Here is a 25,725-nt window from a genome sequence, read left to right on the forward strand (position 1 = left end):
ACCCGACATAAACCGAAACTCTCCAGTTACTCCCGATCCGGCTCCATTGAAGTGTGTTGTTGTCGGGCTGGGGGTGAAGGGGTGGACGAGATTAATGAAATAAAGAGAGAAAAAAAAAGGCGATTTCCAGAAAGCATCCCTCCTGGGCCCCTCCCAGTCCGGTGGTTTTCGGCTTCGAGGCTTGGCAAAGGTAATTACCATCATCCAGTTATACTTGTGTATTATAGCTTTTAGTCATTTTTTTCACAGCATTTGGTTTAAACAGGGAGGTAGTGGGTTAAATTCTGCAGCTTTCCTGTGATGTTTGGACTATTTGCTTGTGTTGAGCGGTCCCATACGGCGGATTTAGGGCGTGTAAGCAAAGACGTGCAGGATGGCAGCAATTACAGACATTTTAACACGAGATTACACAAATTAACCGTTTCATAGCGCTTATAGTATATTTAACATGCCGAAATCCCCGAACAAAATCGATAAAAGTCACAATTTTCAGACAGGAATGCACACATTTCTCAGCCGAGATATTATTTCACAAAGAAAGCTTATTTGTGCGCCGAACGGCCTCCCTGCTTCTTCCAATATGAGGTTAATACTGTATTTTTTCTTTCATCTTTCTGCTGATGTCTCAGAAACTAGAATGAACATCGTCGTGTACTCTGAACGGGATCACCAGGGGGGGTTTACGCACGATAGGACACAGCAATTATTGTGTGTATGTTGCTCAAACTGTGGTGCATTATCCGGTCCTGTGAGTGGGAGATACCCGTCTGTATTGGGGTATTTTCTGGTGGTTACGGTTACGGTTACGCAATGCTGTTGTGCACTATGGCACACATTAGTGGCTTACAAAGTATTGGTCACGTATAAGTCTTAAACAGAGTGCTGAATGAGTGCATTGTGGGATAAGGACATTTTCTAATATCTAATTAAAAAAATAAAAAGTTAAACCTTCACAAAAAAAAAATCACATGTGAAGGAATGAGAAGCGGGAACAGAGAGAGACATATAATTTTGATACACAGACTCTGGCATTAGAGTGTCTCACTGTGGTGACAACCTGAACCTCATCTCTTCATTATTCATTCATTGTCTTTCCTCCATCTTCCATCCGGACATCCCCGTACCGGGACAGCCCCCATTCATGCCGGTCGTGACACACCCTTGGTGCACCAGCAGCTGCTCCAGGCTGTGTGGCTGCGTATAGGGTGAGGAGGGGGAGTTGGAGGGAGGAAATTGCAGGGGACAGAGAGGGGACACACTTTTAAGTAAGCATAGATCTCCTGGTCTTTACATTTTAGTGAAGAAGTTATTACATTTGACTATTTTCCAGTGTATCTGGATGTGCACCCAAATTATGTTACGACCTCTAAGAAGTCTGAACGAGGTCAAACACAACCACATGAGTCAGAAGGTGCAGAAAGAAACAAAAAACACCACGAAAAAAGGTGGGCCGGCAAAAATGGAAAAAAGAAGGGAAGCCTGCCGAACAACCCACAGAGGGACGTCAGATCTGGCTGCTTCTCTCTCCAATACAGCAACAATGAATAACTGAAGCTGACAGAAATAAAGGGGGTCCTCACATCCTGTTAAAAGGATAAAAAGACTCATGTGGAAATCCCTTCATTAGCGCTTTAAACATTCAGGACAGAGAGGCTTTCAAACTCAGGAAATATGAATTAGTTAGTAGAATCTAGGCTATAATGAGAGCGCTTATTTGTGAGTTAGCAACAATGCTAATGTAAGTCTGCAGTCCCTATGCAGGCCTTTAACATAAAACATATTTGAGAGTTCAAAGTTATAATCTTGAAGATCTCAGTTTCGTTGTCTTTGGCGCCACCTATGGCGATGTACGGTAATTGCGGGAGCACACTTCCCAGATATCCAGACAGTGTTGCATGTGTGACGTCCACGGTTGGCTCCGGTTGTAACTCTTGATTTTCCTGGCTGACGGTCGCTTTCCTTTTCAGACTGTTTGCTTCATCTGAGCGTCGACTTTGTTTCTTTTTCTTTGGATTTTCACTTGAAGTTGTATCTGTCGTCGTCAATCTTTTCTTTGTTTGTTCAGCCATAGTAGATTACTGTTTACTCGCAACACTTGCAGATACCTGAAAAGCAGCCGCTTAGCTCCACCTACACTCTCTGGCAGACCAACCACTGCTGGCTGATGGGAAACGCGTCACTACCTGGGCGCCGTGTGTGGTAGATTATTACTTTAATGCAACTCAACTTAAGGTGTTAAAAAAGCATTGAAAGTAAAATAACTGTACAAGTATAAAGCATCCTTTCAGTTCAGGATGACACGATGCTTTAAAGATATATAACACCATTATCATCAAACCCGTTTATCAGTCTGACAGAGCCTAACAGGAAATAGTCAGAGATATAATTAAAGAGAGAGGAAGAGGATTACAAGTCAGATGAAAGCTTAAGTATTTCAGAGGAAGAAGAGACAGAGACGGGAAAGCAGAGATGGAGAGAAGCAGAAACCTGAGAGAGACGGTGCTGATGAGGAGGAGGACGGAGGCAGGATGCTCCCGCCCTCCTGACTCGTGTGGGAGAGCAGAGACGAGGGGAAAAGGCTCTTCAGTCCGTCAGGCAGGATGGATGTCAGGCTGAAGAGATCAGCATGAAACACGTTACCCCCACGCCTCTCACACCGCGGAGGCTGCTGGATGTGTCACACGCACTTCGGTTAGAGCTGCACCTCGGACGGTTTGACTGATATAACCGGTCAGAACAGGAGACACGAGAGCTGTGACCTCATTTAGAGTCAAACTTTCTCTCAGCCAAAGGACGATGATATCATCTGCATCTCACGCTTCATCTCTTATTCACGACATCCAGTGAGGGGGTGTTAGAAAATATCCATACACTTGTTAAATTCTCACAGAGTGGCATCACATAAATCTCCCCTGCTTAATTCTGTAAGGACTCAAATACATGATATATGACCCACACAGCCAAAAAGTTGGTTTGGACATAAGTCCCGCCTCTGACAGGGGATATAGCCAATCATACACCACCTGGATGTGACCCTGCTGGTAGCATAAAAATAACCTTGTTTCTCCACATTTGTTTTCTTTAAAGGGATATTTCGGTTTGTTTGAAGTGGAGTTGTATGAGATCCTTATCAATAGGAAGTGTTCATACAGTGGATGCCGGTCAGCACGGCCCCGGTGTTGAGAGGCTCGCTGGAGGGCCGGCACGGATGCTAGGCTACATGCCGCTGCAGATCAGGGTCAATTCCACAGGTAATTTATCCACTTAAAAGGACGTCCCACCTAAAAATCAATCCGTAAGAACGCCTCTTTGTGTGGACCGCAACACATACGTGTTACTACGCCTGCAGCGTACGGTGTCGTCGGATCAGCTGTTTTTGTCAGCGGTTTGTAGAAGAGACGACAAACTGAAGAATATACAACATTATGGAAACGACAAAGTGCCGTTCCCAGTGGGGACCAGAGGACGTTGTTTTCCTTCATGCCGTGAAGTGTTTGATACTGTTGAGTGATAATGCTGTTAGATAACACTCCACAACCCCACTTCAAACAAACTCGAACTATCCCTTTAAAGTAAGCTTTTTCTAACCCCTGTATCATGATTTGATCGGATCACCACATTCTTGTCCATACACAGCTCTCATGGTGAGACAGCTGTCTGTATTAAATCATAACCCCCCTCTGCAGCAGCCTGTGTAACGCTTCTAAATGTAAAGTCTGCAGCAAAGGCATCACACTCCTGAAAGAGCAGCATGTATATCTGCATGTATCTCGTGTAGCCTCCTTACACTGCTTATTATAGATTTACAACCTCTACTCTGGCGGGTGAATGTATTGGCTTCATTCTCCTGTCGAAGCTGCCCTGTATGACCTTTATATAATCAGAAACAACCTCTCATTTCTCCTGTAGATGTACAGCTCTCTCCATTAATGATTCAAACCTGTGATTTATGTCTTTACGGCTCCCCAGAGGTAATTGCTCTGTTTGAACGTTAAAGCGAGACGATTCAAACCTTCTCCGCAGTGGCACAGATTAGAAAATATGCCGTGATTACAGAGCTTCGTTAAAAGACTAAGAGCCTTTTTCTGCCCACTTCAGTGCTCTGGCGTCATTTGGACGTTACTGTTGATGCGCAGAGGGAAATAAGAGGGCTTCCTCCTTTTTCTCCCCGTAAATGGCACTCTAATATCTCATCTGAAGCAGCTGGCAGGAACTCTGTGGCTTTTATTGTTCTCTCTTTCAGAGTCAAAACATGCCGTGATTCACACTATTCTGTACATAATGCTGCAGGGGAAACAGACGGGGATATAACTTCACTGTTTGGTGCAGATCTCTGACAGTTTCAAACGTTTGCAGGCTAAAATCTGTGGAATAACACGAGACACTTTAGTGATAACATAATCAACTGGCCTTTGGCATACATGTTCTTCCTTTCTGTTCTTTAGGCCGTTAAAATGTTAATGTGTTTATCCCTAAATCACTCCTTAAGCCAATGACTTATTGGCTGGATTTTGAAGTCGTACATGTCAGCGATCCCATTAGGGCGCTGTGGTTTTGAGACTGTGACGAGACTGGAAAGGACTGGAAAGCTTGATGTCGTCCAAATGCCCGTGGAGATTTACTCTGGATGGGTGCAAGTTTTCTTAAGTGTTGAGATAGAAATCCCTATTTACACCTCATTTAAAGTGTGATCTGTAACCAGACACGTTATCTGAATAAAGTAAAACACAAGGTAGGGCTGTCTCTATTATCCACACAAACAGCCTAAACTGTACGTTAGTTCTGTTGTTTATACAGCTACCGATCACTCTTTTGTCTGCTCTTCCGCTGCTCCGGTCCACGACACTGCACATAACTCGCGCACACTTCCGTTCTCTCTCACTCGCTCTAACACCCCACTCTCACGCACTTGTATCTTCACAAATCAGAGCTCGCTTCTAGTTTAACACAGAACTGAATATCTCCACAACTACGCACCACTCATAGACTGTATAAAAAGATGGCCGACATGACAGCGCCCTGAAAGTGAAGCCAAACCCTCTCTATCGCCCCCTGCTGACTGGCTGCAGTATAGGTCATAAAGCCCGCCTCCTCCATGTTAACAGATGGGACATGAGTCAAACTATAAAATCAAAATACACGCCAAATACATTTTTCTCAAACATTATAATAAGTTCATATCATGCTGATTTATGTCCAAGTGTTCATTTTTATGACAAGTTTATTTTTAATTAGTTATTTGATGCTGTAAAATGATTGACAGTCATTGAAGTTTCCATACCTGTGAACGTCTGCTTCAGACCAACACAAGAAGCTGTTCTGCTGTTAAACACATCAGGTGTGTTTTGGTTAGCGGAAGTGGCTACAGTGGCTCCACCCGTCGATCTCTACTGTGCAGCTCTGGCTCCAAATGACGTCACCACCATGACGTTGCAAGATGGCAGCGCCTATCGCGAGGGCAAGGAAAGTAGATGGAGACGCGTCGTCCATCTATAGTGTCCGATATAGTTCGAACGAATTCCATAACACGTTGAATTCGTTCAAACTTAATATTTGGGACAAGTGACAGCCTTAAGGTGTAAATGGGTCATGTTCAGTGTGTGATTAGTTCTGCCTGACCACATCAGGAAGTAGTCTGGCTCACGTTGTGTTCAGTTCTTATGTAGGTTTAAATGCAATCGGTACAACCTTCGTCAACTTTCTAGTTTGACCTCTGACCCCAGGCTTTTATCTGGACAACAGAGATCCGATTACAATGATGGTAACAAGATCACATTTAAAACACAGGTGTAAATGCAAATGAATGATATGTTTGTGTGTATCTGGATAACAAGATAAAGGTCATATATATATATTTAATTAATTAGGACAGTGGATAGTGTTAGAAACACGGGGGGAGAGAGAGAGGGGATGACATGTGGCAAAGGGCCAAACCAGGGACCGCAGCATCAAACACTGTCGCCTCTGTATATGAGACGTGCCCCGTGCTAAACCGGCGCCCCGTACGAGTCATATTTTAATACGCGGTGCACATGGGGTGAGACTGATTTGATTGGAATACGGCCTCTGCCACTACTTTTCACATACATGCTCTCATGTATGTTGACAGACTTATCGACCACTTAGCCATCATTCATCTACAAACCGGCTCTGAAACTTCTTTCCAGTGAAAGTAACAGAGGTTCACATCCACTTGCCTCGCTCCGTAAACACGCTTAAATGCCAAGACAAACATGAGGTGTCAGTTATCTGGGTTGCACAAATCAAGCATCTTTGTCCTGGCAGTCACATGTAGGTTTGTTGCCAGTGTTTCGTCCTGGCAGCAAACCTACATGCGACTTCCAGGAAGTATTCCTCCACAGAGCCAGTGAAAACACAAACAGTGAAATTCATACTTAAAAATAGTCCCTTTTGGAGCAAGCAAGACCTCTGAGTTTTGTGGCAGAGAAAACTTGGAGAATACTTGGAGAATAACTTGTGCAAAGCAGCGTGGGGAAACGACATGTTGATTATGTTTTGGTGAATTTAACATCCAGAGTTTCTTTCCTGTGTTTGTTATCTTGCTCTTTCTGTTTCTTTCCATCTCCTCCACTGTCAATCCATCTGATTCTCCCACCTTGATTACTCTTCTGGTGCCACTGCTTAGTTTAATGCAGTGCAGCAGTCGTGAAAGGTCAGGGAGTCGCCTCATGCCAGCTGGCTCCCGTCCATGTCGCCGTCCCACTGGGATGATCATGAACTCTTGCATGTCTCTCTCTCTTACTGTTTTAAATTCTAGTTCACTTCCTTCACTGTTCATCTTTTCTCTCATCCTCTCTTTATTTCTCGTCTTTCTTCCCTTCCTCCCTTCTGTACGTCTCTCTTTATCTCGCGCATTCAATCCACTTTGTCTATAAAACTTGACAGGATATTTTGCTTTGCAGTAGCACTATAGATTTTCTTGTCAGGGAGTGTTGGCAGCGCTCTCTCTTTCGGTATTTGAGGAGCTAATTTGTGAAATGCTTTTTAGTAGCAGGATGCTGCAGAGCCGAACGTCTCTTCAGTCTGATCACACAGATTGAAGCTGAAGGCTTCTTTGCCGATTTGTCTTTCACATAAACACTGAACCGAAGTTAGACAATAAATCTTTACCGTCAGTAAGTTGACCTCTTTGAGGAGATAAACCTACGTCAAATAAAATGCTCTCGTCTTGATAGAACTATTTCTAAAAGACATCCCTTTTAGGAAGTTCTGACTTGATGCTATAAAAAGAGTTCCTTGTTTGTCGTATATCATGTGTGGGTTTCTTTCTTCCAGAGACAGACAATTCAAGATGAAAGCAATCAGCGCCGCAGTGCTTAGCGCCCTGTTCTGCACCGGTAAGCACTAATATAATCAGTCACTTGGGATTGTGTTGGGATAAATGAATGGCTGAAACAGGCTTCCAGAGTTCCAAGTTATTCTGTGATCTATTTAATGTGACCTTATTTGCTTTCCTTCCTTTTCGTACGAGATTGTATTTACATCTGGTCTATTTTTACCGGTTTTTATGAGAGGCATTAACATTTCAAACGCTCTCATACTTTATGGGGAGGCGGGTTTTTCAATAAGAAGAAAGGAATTTATTTGGAGCTCTTTCAACAAATCAGCAGACGACTAAAAAAAGACGCATTTTAAAATAACCTCCTCTCTTTCTTTTCTTTCACAGTCGTGTCAGCATCTTCTAAAGGTAATATTGCATGCCGGTTTGTATCACAATGCATGACTAGGAAAGCTTTTTGAGATATAAAAACGTGCATGACAAAGGACACAATGATAGTGAGCGCATGTGGGTTGAGAACATACAAAAGAAACAGCAGGCTGTCCATGAATGTTTTTACCAGTCAAAGAGGAGCACAGGACAGCCTTCTTCGGGGAGGACATCCACATCGATGTCCCGCCTGGGAACCTCGGTGAGGTTGTGTTCCAGCCCAGGATTAACCGCCTCCCTGAGGTGGCTCTGCTGCGAGAAGGAAAGGTGGTGAGTCCTCGGGGCCGCATCAACTCTCTGGGCCACCTGGTGCTGGAGGACGTGCAGGAGGAGGACGAGGGAGTGTACGTCACCAGGAACACCAACAACCCCAACGTAACCAAGCACCTCATCCTCATCGTCAGGGGTAAGATGTCTGGTGTACTCTTTTATAGACGTGGGGAGAGAGTTTGAAAGCATTTCCCAGCTTTAAGTGATCAGTCTAAAATCAGAGTATAGCAGTGAATCTTTAGAAAACAGGTCCTTTAGGGAAAACACAGCTTGTACAAAGAGTTTGGCATCTTCTCTGAATAAGTACTGAAAATCAACATACACAGATTGAATACAGCAACACACTTTACAGTGGAAGGAATAACAACTATTACATCATCAACTTTTGTTTTTTCTCTAATTTACGAGCTGAACAGCGGCTATAATCTTCGCTAAGGAAAATACCGTCACATGCTAGTCAACGAGCTAGCTCGATTCCTCAATGGTATGAAGACTTTTTAAGGTGCTAATCTCGAAGATCTCTATTACGTTCTCTTTGGCACCACCTATGGCAATAAACAGTGAACTAGATCCTTGCTGCTTCTCTTTGTTATTTAATCACAATATATCATTACACAGTGTTAACACACAGTTCTGCTTTGACCTCCTCGTCCTTTTGTTCAGACTGCGCTTTGGAGCAAGTGGTGAAGTACGGAGAAACGTACTCCATTCATCTCAACCAAGTGGAGGGCCCCATCACCCTGGAGTTCAGGTACGTTCTGTGAAAACTGAAGATTCAGTCGTCTGTATTTTATGTTGTCATCTCGAAGATCGCAGTTTTGTTTTCTTTGGCAACACCTGTGGTGATAAACAGTAATTGCGGGAGCACACTTCCAGATATCCAGACAGTGTTGCATGTGTGACGTCCACGGTAGGCTAGACGACATATGTCTTTTACATCAGCTTCTCTTTATGTCTCTGTTCTAGAAAATAAAAAAAAACATTTTGTTTGGTCGAACTCCAGCCACAGCCTAATAAGTGATGTCACAACAGGTGTTTTTAATCAGCAGTTAAAGTTAAAACAATATTTACAGTCATTCCTCATGTCTTACTTTAGTAAACATCTCATCCCTTCTATTTTATGTCCATGTTAAGGCCCAGTCTGATTCAGCCCAATCAGACTGAGATACATCACGCAACAGAGGCTCCAGCCGTGGTGCTGTACAACCAGACGGCGGTGACGGCAGAGGAATATGCGGGACGCCTTAGCGTGTCGGACAAACGGGTGACGCTGCACTCGGTCAGGATGACGGACGAGGGGAGCTTCACGGTGCTGGACCGTGAGGGCAAAGTCAGGAGGAGGAACTGTCTGAATGTCAGAGGTGAGGAGGGATCTGTGCTGAGCTGCATCCGCTCAGCTCTAATTGGCTGATCCATCAATCTCGTGTGTGTGTTGTGTGCATCTGAGTGTGCAGCGCTGATGTCTGTGCAGTCAACATGGTTGGATTAGATTCAGCTTTTAATACCTTTTTTTTTAATCACAATGCAAGTAGTGTTTGCATCTGGGCCAAGAGTCCATCCAGCCATCCGTCCATTATCTATCCCAGCCTATCCCAGCTGTCATTAGGCAAGAGCTGACACATAGAGGCAGTCACACCTACGGGCAATTTAGAGTCACCAGTGAACCTAACGAGCATGTCTTTGGACTGTGCGAGGAAGCTGGAGTACCCGGAGGGAACCCACGCATGCACGGGGAGAACATGCAAACTACACACACACACGGGAACATTGTAGCTGTGAGGCGACAGTACTACCCACTGCACCAACGTGCAGCCCGAGCCAGGAGTCACTGTCTACATTATCTTGTTAGTGAGTGTATTAAACATCCTTAATGGAAAAAGGTCATACGGTTTTATTAAATATGTTTAAAATGAGGTTAAACCCACCTGCAGGCATACTCGGCCGCTGCAGCAGGAAAGAAAAAGGATGTAGATAAAAATATATCAAGAACACATTAACTTTAATAAAGGTTAGGGGGAAAAAAGATGTAACCGCAGACTGAGACACGATGGCTAATGTGTGCTAGAAAAAAACTTGGCTAAGATCAAGACGGGTGTTTAAAGGAGACTAATGGCTCTCACAGGGTTTTCTATGGCTGTGCTGTGGTTTGAGCTAAATGCTAACTTTAGCACACTGATGTACTCAAAATGGCAATGCTAATGTTTAGCAGCTAATGTTTACATTTTTTTATTAACATGATCACTTCACACAAAAAACAGCCAAGCCTCATGGGAATATTATGAGTATCTGAGACGTTTGTGGTCTTAAACTAAAGGATTGAACTAAGTGATGTTTTGATCTGAAGATGGATCTTGATGATGGATGAATAATCCAGCTGCTGGTGCTGCAAGAGGAAAGGTCGGGGGATAACCAAAGTAATTATGGTTCATCCTTTGGGGAGCATGGACGTCTGTGCCAAATCCTGTGCCAGTCCTTGAAGTAGTGGTTGAGATGTTTCAGTGGGACTTCAGTGGTGGACGGACAGATTGCAACTAGCAATGTATCTGGAGGATGTGGGAATGTGCATCATTGGGACCATAATTTACAAAATGAGCATCATGATGTGTTGAAGAGGACTTACAACTAGAGGTTGAGACCATAATCTCAATCAGAAAATGTTTACTAAGCTAATAACTCAACTGAGAAGGAGGCTCATTCTCCATCTGGTTTCATACAGTCTGACTTCTTTTTGCAGCCAGTGGAGTCGCCCCCTGCTGGCCATTAGACAGAATGCCGTTTAACTTCCACACTAGCTACACTTTTGAAACCATAGGACCATCTTTTGTATACAGTCTATGATAAACAAATTGCTAGAGAAGATAGTCATACACCCTCTACATGATTTAACATCTCTGCCTTTGATCCCCACAGAGCACCAGAACTTCTTGCACCTCTCCTACGGAGCAAAACTGAAGATGAAACTCTACGTGCACTACTCCAACCTGAACATCGGCTACAGGCCCAAATCAGACAACCGGGACCGGCTCATCCTGGACCAGGGGGTTCTGGTGTCGCCTATGGACCCTATGCTGGAGGGCCGGCTGACCGTGGAGGGATCGGAGCTCATCGTGAAGAAGGTCCATGTGGCCGACACGGGCGTCTTCAAAGTGACGGACCTGGCCGGGTATCCTGTGGCGAGTGTCTATGTGGAGGTGGAAGGTAAGAGAAAGAGACACATTTAGATGATCAACAGACTGTATTTAATTCTGATTTAGTCTTTTTTATAAGCTGACATGGATTCTCCTGACAAAGTACTCTGACCACATTTCTATATGACTTCATGCAGACTTCAGATGATCACAACTGAAATCTACGTATCTCCAAGTTTGGTTCTTTTTAATGTTTCTGAGATTGTACGAAACTACAAACAGAAACCTCAACGCTCCCGACACCAACAATCTTGTCCCTTGCCAACAGATTCTGTCTTTTAAGTACTTTAACCTTTAGTTAACCTTGAAACATACTCCATATTCGTCCTTTTGTTTGGGAACTTTGAGTTACAGAAGCAATTTTCACACATTTCAACTTTTAAAATTTTCAGTGAAGCACAAGCTCAATACAGACTATTAACTGGCAGGAGGGGCTGCGATTACAGACAATAACACAGCTTCAGATATTTGTGGAGGCTTAACTGAAGGCTCTTGTGTTTCTCTCTGGTTAAAGGAGCAATTCGCCCCTGGAGAAAGCCACTGTCAGTCAAAGCTGGTGTTCTCTGTAATCGATAGAAGCAATTGTATTTAAAACTGGCGCAAAAGCTGTGGAGAAAGTTGTACAAACAGCTCGTGATTTCGCCCATTCTACAACACCCAGCATGCATTGCGCCCCTCCCTCTGAAAGGAACAGCCCAGCGAGAGATGCTGGAGTGAAACACTTCTGTTTCGCTGCTGGCAATGGCTCAGAGCGGTACAGCATCCAAAATACGACGAGAATATACCGGTGGATCGTCTTTGGGTCTGCAGTCTACATTTCAAACCTGACGATTTTTAATGAGACATTACATCGTAGGCGGGCGTCCTAGATTGAGGAAGTGTAGTTTAGTAAGCTCCCTGGCCTCTGCAGGATGACCGCCAGACAGAAGGTTTTCCAGGGCCCATTGGAGAAGCGGATAGTGTCCTCCAAAGGCACAGAGCGAATTTTTTCCCATTCATTAGCTCCCCTGCTTCTTAAGCTAAACAAGCTAAAGGCTCAGAGTGTCTAAATGAGAAATAATCCCAAATCATAAGCAAAGTAAACGATTTCAAATCCACTTCAATTAGCCAGAACATGCAGGGTCACAAGGCTAAAAACGGCTGATTTAATTTGCTCTTTAAATTCAACTTGTATAGAATAGGATGTCTGATGTCCGACACTGAATGTGCAACTCGCCATCAATGCAACAATAAAATAAAAATAGCAGTAAAACAGATTAAGAACAACGAGGTGGTAGGGTCCAACATGTGCAAATGTGCAATAATAAAGGTCAGAGTGGGCAGTTATCAGGGGCATTTAGGGGACTGATTAAGAGCCGCTATGGCTTTACAGGGAGTTACAGATACTTTGTTCTCACAGGAAAATGACACTACAAACATCTTATCTAATAAAATATGATGCTTTGCTACAGATTGAACTACCCAACAGAATCTAAAGTGGTTCAAATTAAACATCTACAGCAGTAAAAACAACGTTCACATTAATGCAGCTGCGATGTGGAGTGAACTAAAATTCCCCATTAAGTCTAAGTGGCACTCACTCTATGTAATATGTTGAAAGGGAAGGAGCAATATTACTGTGTACTGCTTTATGATACTGCCAATTCTCCGGGTGATTCAAACTTCTGCAGCTAAAGTTTCTGTGTCACAGGGGAGTCATAAAAGTCATAAAAGTAAATGATGTTGTAGCATGATGGCAATAACACACTTAATAATGTATTTCGATATTCTTAGCGATTTAAATCTTTGTAATTTTAAATACATTTAAATACCTGTCTTTAAAAATACCTAGTCGTAATTCTGCTCAAGATTTGTGCTCGTTACAATCAGACTCCTTTTACATACATGAGTAAATCACGTGATAACAGAGACCTCGACAATGTTACAAAAGAGTATGATGTCATTTCTTAACCTTCATTTAGACATCCTAACTTTACATGGGAAGAAAATGTATTCTACATTTTAATGCAAGTAAACGTGCAGATAAAACAAGATTTAGTTTGAACAGGAAACGGAGATGAACGAACATTTGTGCCTCCACAGAGGACTCATTATTTTTCTCTCTGCTTGTTTCTGTCTCAGCCTATAAGCTCCCTCCTCTGACTGTAGCCATCCTCTCCCTGCTGGGCCTCATCGCCTTCATGCTGCTGCTCTGCCTGCTGTCCTGTCTCTATAAAATGCATAAAAGGAACGAGAAGAACAAGAAGCTGACGCTCATTGCTCAGCAGGCCGGCAAGGGGGACGGCGATGCTTTCAGACAGGTAACACCCACCCAGTGCATTAACTATCATCCTTTAGTTTGTCTGTGTAAGAGGAATATGGCCGTGATAGGAACAAGAAAGCTCTGTAAGAAGGGTGGGAGTAAAAGTAGAACTGTTTGTTTTTTGGTAAGACTTAGGTGTGTTGATTCAAAGTTGGAGGAGGGTTGTGCTCCTGCTGAGGGATGGTCAGCTGTCGACTTCCTCCCCTGCAGTGCTGGACCCGGCCCGCGTGGTTACAGCCAAATAAAGATATAAACATAGCTGAGGACAAACAACTCACAGGAACACATTATTTCTATTACTCTTCCTGCTTCTCACATAATCATACATGAAACCCCCAAAGACACAAGTCTGTCATATCTGATGGCCATATTTAAGTGATCTAAATATTTGGATAACCCTTCTGCTTCGATCGGTGGAAATCACATTAAGAAGGAGCAGCAAATAAATGGTTTACAAAGCAGGAAGGAAATTGAAGTGATATTAAATTAGACCACTACAAATTTAATCTAAAGATTGAGATTGCTCACATATCGGCACTCATTACAGCAATCTGAAAACCCATTAGCTATCGCCTGACAACAATAGAGCATCTCGGAGCAAAGGCTAATTTTTCTAGGGTTCCTACAATGAGGACTTCCCTTTCTTTCCTTTTCCTCAATCCTGCGGTCCTGTTCACCGTGTCTTACTCCACCATCAGTGGAAATGTTCTCATTTAATTTGAATAATAAGGTTAGCTCATTTTAATGTGAGTAATAACAGCTAGCTTAGCTCATTTTATTGTGAGTAATAACAGCTAGCTTAGCTCATTTTAATGTGAGTAATAACAGCTAGCTTAGCTCATTTCAATGGGAGTTAAAACAGCTAGCTTAGCTCATTTTAATGTGAGTAAAAACAGCTAGCTTAGCTCATTTCAATGGGAGTTAAAACAGCTAGGTTAACTAATTTTAATGTGAGTAATAACAGCTAGGTTAGCTCATTTTAATGTGAGTAATAACAGCTAGCTTAGCTCATTTTAATGTGAGTAATAACAGCTAGCTTAGCTCATTTCAATGGGAGTTAAAACAGCTAGCTTAGCTCATTTTAATGTGTGTAATAACAGCTAGCTTAGTTCATTTCAATGGGAGTTAAAACAGCTAGCTTAGCTCATTTCAATTGGAGTTAAAACAGCTAGCTTAGCTCATTTTAATGTGTGTAATAACAGCTAGCTTATCTTATTTCAATGGGAGTTAAAACAGCTAGCTTAGCTCATTTTAATGGGAGTAATAACGGCTAGCTTAGCTCATTTTAATGGGAGTAATAACGGCTAGCTTAGCTCATTTTAATGGGAGTAAAAACAGCTGGGTTAACTAATTTTAAGAAGGCTACAGAGTTAATCGTTGCTATGGATGCAGCTCTATACATGTAAGTGTAAGGGACTATTTTTAAACAGAAATATAATCATCTAATGTATCAAATTATTGATTTTGAAAGTAGGTAGCCATGTAATAAGTGGAATAAGGTATTGACCTCAGCTTTGCGTCGGGGTCCTGCTCACCTTGTTGAGGTTCCATTCTCCAATAACAACCTGTTCACTAAACTTTATCCCTCACATATCGTAGTCAGATGTTGACGAATGGGTTTTTGGATTGCATTACAGGTGATGTGGTCCGCCTTCTTTAATTTAGTGCTGACTGTTTTCCAGCATTCAACCAAAAACTGCTCAAACAAGTAGGACAATACTACTCAGACTATAAAAACACAACCAGGACTTCTGACACTAAAATCTTCCCTTGCCTCCAAATGTTGCATTTATATGCAGATATTTGTTTGAATGCTAAGTTCTTAACCATGTTGGACGACTTAAGCCTGAAACATATTTATGTGGGAGCTTTTTATATTAAGCACAAGCACAACACAGACTAATGCCTGGCAGGAGAGGCTGCTTTCACAGACAATAATCAGATTTGGGCTCCAGATATTTGTGTACTAGCTACTGAAATGTCAGTGTGTCATTGCATGATCCATTAGCTAGTTAATATTCGCTGAGTGGCTGACATATGAAAATTATTTGTTTTTGCCACTGACCATTAAAAGAAAATGAAGCACCCTCAGATTAATTTAAGCAACCAAGCCAAAACATATTTCTATTTCATTAAATTGCTCCGTATTTATTGTAATTTGGAGCTATTGATCAGTCTTTAGAGCAGGAGTCTGTTTTAATAGTTGATTGACTAAAGGAAAAAACCCTGTGAGGTGCCATCATTAAGTTTCTCATTCTTAAAAAGTCAATTTTTAATAAAACTCTTGAATTAAGAATTAATTGTGCGGGCTCCCAAAGGTTCTGCTGAGTCTATTTGAACAGAAAAAAAAACAATAAAAAGCACTGATTGCTTTCTTATTGGCCGTTTATAATCTTCGCTCTCCTTTTATTCAGCCGATCAATACCGGCTGATTACCTGACTGATTGGATGATTTAGAGGAGCTGACAGTTAACCATTTAGCCTCCACTCAGCGTCAACAGCGGCAGATTAAAGTGAAATTATGGACCAATTAAAAAGCCATTACAAACAGATGACTCGTGATAGAAAACACCTAAACACCAGGCTGCTTGCTTCAAGAATGATAGTCCAATACAAAGAACAAACAGGTATAAGAAAGACGTCCAGATCAATAATGAGAGGTAAATAAAAAGCACTTAAACACTAGATGCTGCAGTTTTTATCTATAATTCAGAAATTATAGATAAAAAATACTCTTATGAGATTTTAAATAACAATAATATAAATATTTTCCTAAATGGTTGATTGACTTAATTATTGGAAAATAAATGATTTTTTAAACCAATGACTGAATATAAAGATGGACGACGCATCTCCACCAGCTCATATTGGACTTATTTGAAGCCAAAATATGCCCAAGGTGGGCGCTGCCATGTTGCACATTTAGAGTCAGAGTCTGTGCAGCAGAGTCTGGCTGGTGGAGCCGCAGGATTGACGTTCCGCCCCTTCCTCTACCCAAAACACACATTTACCTTGTGGCCTTGACGTGTTGGAGCCCTCAGGTGGGCTCAGTCTGCAGCAGAACAGCTTCTTGTGTTGGTCTGAAGCAGACGTTCACGCTTATGGAAAATTCTGTAGTGTTAGTGTTAGTTACGTCTCCTCTCGCCGTTCCTCCTCTACTCTGCTACTCGGGAACAGAACACTGCAGGAGCCCCATTTGTAAACAGAGCTGTCAATCATGAGGCCACACCCCCTTTTTATAGCATCAGATAACTAATTAAAAATAAACTTGTCAGAAAAATGAACACTTGGACATAAATCAGCATGATAAGAACTAACTATAATGACAGAAACCATGTTTGAGAAAAATGTATTTGACGTGTATTTTGATTTTATAGTTTGACTCATGTACCCCATGGAGGAGGCGGGCTTTATGAGCTATACTGCAGCCAGTCAGCAGAGGGCGATAGAGAGGGTTTGGCTTCACTTTTAGGGAGCTGACATGTCGTCCATCTTTTTATACAGTCTGTGTTTTAAACTGATTTGTATTTATGGACCGAGTAAAGAGCTGCTGCAGACGCTGACTCACTCGTAAAGAGACCGCAGAGACGGACTTCAAATTGCAGAGCTCCATTTAACTTCAGGGTTGCTTTGAGAGAGGTCATTGTGAATTCTATTTGCACATCGAAACCTCGATCAGTTATAATCCAGCACATTTGCAGACCTGTCATTTGACTGACTCATTTTTGTGTGCTTCACACTATCAGTATGTAACAACATTCAGTATATCTGCACTGACACACACAGACAACAACCAGCTGAACTTTATGTTGGTGGATTACTAGTGTGCCAAATGTATGCTAATAGAAGAACTAAAAACCTGGTTCAGGGTTGTGTGGTGATAAATATATGTTCTCAGGATGAAGTTTCTACAATGATAAATGTGTGTCCACTGTATTATGTGTTTCTGATGTGCATCTCGGATCACTCTGAGTGTTCCGTGTTGAGCGATGTAAAACACTGCTGTGAAGGAGGCCTGCTCGTGTCTGATTGGAGGCCCAGCTAACGCTGTTGCCTATGCGTTGCGTTTCTCCCTCTGACTTTAAGGAGCCTCAGACGGAGCCTCTGCTTGGTGAGAGATTTGTGTTCTGGCCTCTTTTTCCTTCTTCATGTTGGTGTCTAGAGAAATGCTGCTTTTTTTTGGCAAATAAGTTCTTTGATCAACTTGATGATTGTTGATTATTGGTGACAGTTTCGGATCAGTATATTTCTAATCATACTGCACTTAAAATCTGTTAAAGAAATTAAGAACTAGCAAACTACATATAAGAAAGAAACTGCCACCAATCTTAATGAACAAGCAGAAGTTAATCGAAGACCTAATTTGACAAAAAGACAATGAACTATGTTAAGTTTATCGGCACCACAACTTGGATCAAGCTGTCTCTGAGGTCCATAAAGACTTTTCAATACTCAGCTGACTGAGCTGTTAACGAGTTTCCATTGTACGCAGACTGTTAGTTTATATTAGTAGATTACAGCAGGAATAAACACCAATGGTGGAGAGGAACCCAAATCAATCTAAAAATGTATAATATACGTTGAAAATGATTGGCAGTAATGTTGGAACTTTGTAGTTAAAACATGTAATAAAACAGTTTAGTGGTTAAGAAAAAGAAAAATGCAACATAACGGGAAATACTGGGAAAAAACTCGCTCATTAAAGCTCGGTCATGAGTCTGATCTGTCTTCCAGGATTTAAGTGACAGTTCTGACCCGGGTCAGGGTGCAAATAAAATAAAATGTCCATTTTAACGAGTAATTTAATCCAGTATTTACTCTTAAAATCTTACACTTCTTCAAACAAGTGTCACCTCAGCTGAGGGGGGGCTGTCTGTACAGAGAGAGGAGGCCGGCTCTGTTCACTTGTTTTAAGAGAATAAGATTTTAAACTTAAATATGGCGACTAAATGATCGTTGAGATGGTTTATATCTCCTTTATATACAGTGAGTGTGCGTAACTGCGGCTTCGCAATGACGTTAGAGAAAGTCACACCTTTTTCATGTGTGACTTTTTCTTTCCTACTTTTGTGACCCACTCCTCTGCTTTCACCCTTTACTTCCTTTCCTCCGTCTCTTTCTTTCTCCCTATTTCTTTTTCTTTCTTTCTCTATTTCTCTCTCTCTTTCCTTCTTTCTTCCTCTCTCGCTTTCTTTCTTTCCTTCTTCCTTTCTTTCTGTCATTCTCTCCCTCTCTCTCCCCCTCTTCCTTTCTCTGTCTCTCTCTCTCCCTCTTTCCTTCTCTCTCCCTCTGTCCTCTCCCTCTCTCTTTCCTTCTCTCTCCCTCCGTCCTCTCCCTCTCTCTTTCCTTCTCTCTCCCTCCGTCCTCTCCCTCTCTCTTTCCTTCTCCCTCCCTCCGTCCTCTCCCTCTCTCTTTCCTTCTCTCTCCCTCCGTCCTCTCCCTCTCTCTTTCCTTCTCTCTCTCTCCTTCTCTCTCTCTCTGTCCTCTCCCTCTCTCTTTCCTCCTCTCTCTCTCCTTCTCTCTCTCTCTGTCCTCTCCCTCTCTCTTTCCTCCTCTCTCTCTCTGTCTCTCTCTTCCTCTCTCTCTCTCTGCAGTTACTCATAAACGTTGGAGTTATGATAACTGCCGGCGTGCAGCTTCACTGCTGTATTTAGCTTACAGCGTGTGGTGACTCAGCTAGCTTAGCGCACACACATGCACATGTTTCCTACCTCAGTGTTGTTTGGTTTTGTGGGGTGCAGTAAAAGGTAAATACCTGATGTGTATGTGTGGGTTTCTGTGCTGGTTCAGTGTGTGGTGTCGCTGTTAAGGGCAGTAGTGATTAAACTGTATGAGCTTTATTTAACCCTCCATGATGACACAGTGGATTTATTCTCTGCTTACTTTCTACAGTTTGTCTCTGTGTAATCAACTACTCGCCCATAAAGTCTGTGTGTGCTGTTAGTGCTTTATTGTGTCTGTGTGTTGGTCTGGTTTCTGTGTCAATGTTATGTCTTTATAATCCAGTGTTTGAGTGATGCATAAAAACAGATCAACATGTAACGTGACATAAAGGCATGCTGTTTTTACATTTATTCTCAAGTGTCACCAAACATCAATCACACCATTACTTTAAACCTTACTAGTGAGTATTTGATGAGTATTATCTTTATATACTGTATTTCTAATCACTAAATGTTAACATCAATGAGCTAAGGAGTAGGGCTGGGAATCGCAGGGTAACTCACGATACGATACGCAATATGTTGCCTACGATAAGGATAATATCACAATGCGGCGATTCTGTGACAATTGATATAATGCAAGACAATCATATAACGAGACATCACGATATCTGATTAACATACAAAATGCCCCTTAAAAGGTAAAGCGCAGGGGGCGCTGTTTAGCTCAGTCGGTAGAGCAGGCGCCCCATGTACAGAGGCCACAGTCCTCGTCGCACTGATCGCAGGCTCGACTCCCGGTCTGCCGATCATTTGGTGCATGTCATCCCCCTGACTCAACGTATCCTGAGAATCATAACGCAGCAATTCAAACGAGATGGCGGACTTTTAAACAGCTGAGGAATATCATTTAGGGATATCATTGTAATGCATTTCGCTGTGTAAAAAATAATCTTCAGTCAAGTCAGTATATCTTTAATAATGTTGTATTACTACTGCTTAGTCTCAAAGTTTTTGTTCTAACCTCTCCGGCACAATGTTCATCTTTTTACTAAATTCTTATCGTCCTTTTCTGCATGCGTGTATATGTGCAAATAAAATTAAAAAAACACTTTAAATGTAAAAGTTTTTGGTTTCAACTCAGTCGAATAGCTGAGATACAAATGTGGAAAAACAAAAGGGGCCTTAAAGCGAATTCTCTTAGAACTAATGGGTTAAGTTCGGGTTAGGGTATTTTAATTAAATCCAGTAAAAACAGAAAAGAACAACAGTTAAAGAATTCCATTTCAGAGGCTTTTTAAAAAGTAACTAATCAGACCAGAAAAAGATATATTTCACTCATTATTTGACGTATTAACTGAATTTCTTGCAGTTGTGGATCAATAACGTTTATATTAATAAAAGCGCTGCAAGGACAGTCACAATAAATACATAAGTACTATATTTAAGTTTCAACAACTACTGAAGAATAATCCATAAATGTTAAACCAGCAGCCATACATCTGCCCCTCTCTCCATGTGTCTGTGTGTACACGTGTTGTGTGTGTTGTGTGAGTGTTTGTAAAAATGCTTACATATTAATATGTGTTCATAATGTCCTTTAAATGTCCGTGTGCGTGTGTGTGGGATCTTATGATGTGTGTTTGTGTATTGACAGCGGAGGTTGAGATGACGGCAGCTGACCTTGACGGAGGTCGCTCTGGCATGTTATGGATTTTCTTATAGATCTCAGAACAAAGACGACATGCATGTCAGTGACCTTTCGGGATTGAACCCAAGAGACCGACATGAAACTCAAATCCTCCGCCTCCTTCCCTCCTCCCTGAGTCCCTCTGTCTCCATCTCTGTCTCCCTGTTGTATCCTTTCTATTTTCATCTCCACGCCTCTTTTCTATCATAATCTAGCTCTCTTTCTATCTTACTTTTCTTCCCTTTTCTTCCCCTATTCATTCCCTATGACTCTCATATCTTACATACACGTTATACATATAACAGGAAACCGTCTAATTCTCAAAGCACAGGCAAAGAGTTAAATGCACCGCTAACATCTCTGCAGAGCTAATAGACTCTTGATGCTCTGGTGCTGTTTGCAGCTATTTGCAGTTGTTTAAAACATTTGAGGCAAAATTGTCCCCTTTCTATGCAAATGAGCCTCACTGCAAAGAAAATGTCCAATTCATGGATACCACAGCTAACAGCTACACGCAAAGTACAATTATTTGCATCCTAAGAGAGTTGGTGGTAACTGAATCTCATTATTTATAAGGGGTGAATTAGAATTGATCATGATCATGGTTTTATGTTCTTAGTGTTTTATGTTACCCTAAACCAAAGCGACACCTTAAAGCGCACTGATGTTAAACTCCTTGAGTGCTACACTTTCAAATTTGCAGACTTTTCTAGATTTCTAGACTGAAATCTCAACAGCAAGAATTTAAACTGCAAGCATTTACCAATTTGCTAAGAATAACAGTGAATGTATGATCCAGTAAACATGTAAAAGAAGGTGTTGAGTTTGCTTGTGAATGGTTGTCCCTCTCTGTGTCACACCTCTGACTGACCTGTCCGGGGTGTTTCCCGCCTCTCGCACAGTCAGCCCGGGGTCTCTTCTGCCACCATCTTAGATAACAAAGAAAAAAGGGTGAGCATGTTATGCTAATGGATGGACTTGACTAAACATGGTATATTAGCATGGAAAACACAGGGTTTGGTGGCTGACTACCCTCATTCTCTCAAAGCTGTCTCTGTTCACTCCTGTTTATCCCCTGACCTCCTCTCCCTGCTTTTTTATATCCATCATAGTGTTCCCTCTCCTCCTCTCCCACTTTACACCCCTTCCCCTCCATCTTTTCTTCCTTCCCTCATGCTGTCTCTCTTGCAGTTCAAAGGTACCGACATTTCTGAAACATTTGGCTCCTCTCAACCTCCAGACAAATAAAACAGCTCCTCTCGCAGTCGCAAGCTTCCTTTTTAATAACCTAAATGTGTATCTAAGAGCTTTGTGTGCAGTTACATGTGCCCTGTGCGTGTGTGTGTATGTGTGTGTGTTTATATCCCCTTTAGCAGTGTCTATGTATTTTTAAAGCTCCGGGACTTTACAGTGTTGTGGCCGCATTTTCACACATCTCCTGTGTGTGTGTGTCTGTTTGTGTTTGTTTGTATGGGTCTGCAGGTGGTCCATGAGGCGTACACCAGGTTCGCTGAGGAATCTCTGATGCAGTCTGTGAGTGATAAGACGACGGAGACCACAGAGGTCACTATCAAGGTCAGTCGTGCACGAAGAAGCTGTTTCTTTTTCACACAACAGCAAGTATAAAAACATCACAACATACTGTAATAAGCATGTGAAAAAACACAACTTATTATTAAAATGCCACTTTGGGTTGAACAACAACAGAAGTGTCAGGGTTGCATAAATGATTCGATAAGAAACGACATCAATTAATCATTACAACAAAAGGAGCCGAGAGTAAAGTCTGTATCTTGATCTGATGTCTAAAACCTGATTACAAACCACCTTTGACCAGTGAGGGAAGTGAGGGTAATCACATCAGTAACCTTCCTCATGTTTGAGATTACTCTGCAGAAACTACCCGCAATATAATTTCACCCTAATGCCAAGTGTAATTAAAAGACAATCAACCTTACACGCTTCACTGAGTAGAGGAACAGATTGGATTAAATTCAATAGAAAGGCTCTTTTGTGAAACCGAAATAAAGAGGAGTAAAGAACGTGTTCAGGGTTCAGGACTCCTTCAGGTGTGAGATTAGAGGCTCTGCAGGCGTCATCCCAGCTAGCAGGGAATGTTCCCATAACATTGGCTTACATTACCTACAAGTTCTACGTTTGAAAGAAAGCGTTTTAATCTAATATTCAAAGAAAGTTTTAAGTACGTGTATCATTTCAAATAAAGTTCTTGTAACGTTAAAACTTAAAATAAGACAAAACGTTTTAACTGCAACATTCTGAAGATATTTCCAGGATGTTATTGAGGCCTGGGATGTCAGAACGTGATTTATAAACAGTCCTGAAATGTGATTTGAACATACTTACTGCAACTTTCTGAAACGGCCACTGTCCAATCCTACGTTAGCAACCGTAACTAGGCACGGGAAGCCTGTCAAGCCTTTTTTTCGATGTTACATAAAAACAAAGGTAGAACATACTCACTGCAACATTCTGAGGATCTTTTCTGGATGTTAGTACGGCCTGAACTATCAGAACGTGATTTATAAACAGTCCTGAAATGTGATTTGAACATTCTCACCGCAACTTTCTGAAACGGCCACTGTCCAATCCTACGTTAGCAACCGTAACTAGGCACGGGAAGCCTGTCAAGCCTGCTGACGCTGTAACGGTGAGCATACTGAATCTGCAAGTCTGATTTCCTCAAAGTTTAGAGGGAGGTGTCATACTTTTAGCTTTTCCTTAGCCAAAAACTCGAAAGGAGAGATGTCGGATATAGATTAATAATCGTGGAAGACCGCAGTCGCAACGTAATCCATCGAATATCAACAAAAACTCCTTCGTATATGCTCCGAGTTAAGACGCTAACTAACTTGGCTAGGTTAGCATGTTAGCAAAGACAGACGGTTGAATATTAATTAGAAGTTAATCCAGATGCAGTGTATGGATCAAGCCAACGATATGCGAGCAATATCCTGACGCGCTTTAAACAAAATGAACGTGGGATCACTTAGTTTTGGTAGCAATGGGCTAAAACCTATTAAATAGTGAAAGTTATAGGGAGTCATAACTAAAGATTAGCTTAAATAAAACAATATATGGACTCACCCCGCCGTGCATGAACGTTGTTGCTCCTGTATGATTGTCCGAAACATGAATTGTCGTGGGATGTCTGACGCTTGTACTGGGACCGGTGAGCTTTTGCCTCGATTTTTATGTCCTCTTTATTCTCAACACTCCGCTGACAAATTATATTCTGGATGTAGCTTTCAGATGCGTATTGTCGTCATTTCTGTCTACTTCTCTCTGATATTTGGGAACTATTTTTCCAGAAATTTGCTATTATTTCCCCTGGAAGATCTCTCACTGTTATATCTTGAAACGCCATACTATTTACATGCCGGTGCGAAAGCTTGACAGGCGTAGCAACAGTAACCAAGGGGGGCGGGACTTAGCGAAGGGTCAGTTGTTAGGCATGCAAAAGTCAAGATTAACTCAGTTTAAACCAAAACATGTTGACGTCTGTTGACTTGGGGTAGACAGTAGCTCAGTCTGCAGGGACTTGGCTTGGGAACCGAAGGGTGGCCGGAATTGGGGCTGGAGAAGTGCCAGTTCCTTTCCTGGGCACTATCGAGTTGTCCTTGAGCAAGGCACCGAATACCCCGTCTGCTCAGGGCGCATGTGCAGCCCCCTCACTCTGACGTCTCTCCATTAGCATGTCCACAGAGTCCTGTTTGTGCATTTGTGTATTTCGGGCCTTTGTGTGCGCAGCATGTTTGTAAAAACAGAGTGAAAACATTGACTTTCCCCTCTGGATTAATAAAGTATGTCTTCTTCTTTTTGCAAAACACAAAATCACTGCTTAATTAGTATCTTCAACCTGCTGCTGTAACGTACAGTATGAAGGTTATGTCAGCTTGTTTAATCCACTCTGCCTAAATAATGAAATGTGGTCTGCATGTTTAATAGAGGAGGCAGGTTTGGCCTCTTGTCCGTGACCTACATTTTACGGCATCAATCAGATTTATTTCCCTTTAACACACTTGAATCCACTCCTGCAGATGATTGAATGTGTAACAAGGACAATAAGTCGTGTAGTCTGCGTTGTAGTGGAAGGTAAATCTATAAATATAGTCGTAGAAACGTGCATCAATTATTCATGTTGCATTTTCACTGACCTCAATTTTTACCACTTCCTTTCCTTCCCTTCCTCCATCCTACGCCGGCTTCCTCCTCCATCTTCCACTCTGTTGGGGAATCCTACGTGTGTTTCTCTCTGTTCCTGCACCTCCCCGTTCTTTCCTCTTTTGTGCTGCTTGTGTTTTATTTATCGTATTGGTTAGAACTCCTCTTTTCTTTTATTGTCCCTAACTTTGTGATCTTATATACTCAACACCCCTTCTCCTCTCCTATCTTTCCTTCTTTCTCCTCCTCTGTAGGGCCTCGAGGTGTCCAAACCGGGCCGCTACCAGGCTCTCACCTCAGATTTCCTGGAGATGAGCGACTCTGGCATTGAGTTCACTCACTCTGGCCTCCCGCTGGACAGTGACACGGACGCTGCGATGACCTACGCCTCCAACAAGCTCCTCCTGAACGCCGTCTCCCCCACAGCCATGACCGGAGGAGTTCACTCTGACAGCCTGGAGGCCACATTGGCCCCCCACGGGGACCTCAGCGCCAGCCGGACCCCTGACTCCGTCCTGAGCGCCAGCCCCGCCTCCAATCCTCGCTCCCTCGCTGCTGCCACCCCCGATGGCAGTCTGGGCGGTGCTGCGTCACCGGGAGCGGCCTCTAGAGGCACCGCTGAGTCGGATTCAGCCAAGACAGAGGGAGGGGCTGAGAGCGGAGAGGCCGGGCAGAAGGTGGAATCACCTCAGAGCACCTGA

General features: G+C 42.4%; 1 protein-coding gene across 1 annotated transcript; it reads left to right on the forward strand.

The window, feature by feature from the left end:
• LOC138608684 (uncharacterized) lies at positions 1-25,725 on the forward strand. The gene is made up of 10 exons (XM_069681243.1): positions 1-190; positions 7,297-7,358; positions 7,688-7,708; positions 7,863-8,135; positions 8,663-8,750; positions 9,134-9,360; positions 10,910-11,197; positions 13,309-13,487; positions 22,325-22,417; positions 25,279-25,725. Exons 2-10 carry the CDS (start codon positions 7,313-7,315, stop codon positions 25,723-25,725), a joined length of 1,662 nt encoding a protein of 553 aa, XP_069537344.1. The 5' UTR covers positions 1-190; positions 7,297-7,312.

Source organism: Semicossyphus pulcher, unplaced genomic scaffold (assembly GCF_022749685.1).
Source record: "Semicossyphus pulcher isolate SPU_LCO1_2020_fin unplaced genomic scaffold, fSemPul1.0.p SCAF_5, whole genome shotgun sequence".
In the NCBI taxonomy this organism is placed as follows: Eukaryota; Metazoa; Chordata; class Actinopteri; order Labriformes; family Labridae; genus Semicossyphus; species Semicossyphus pulcher.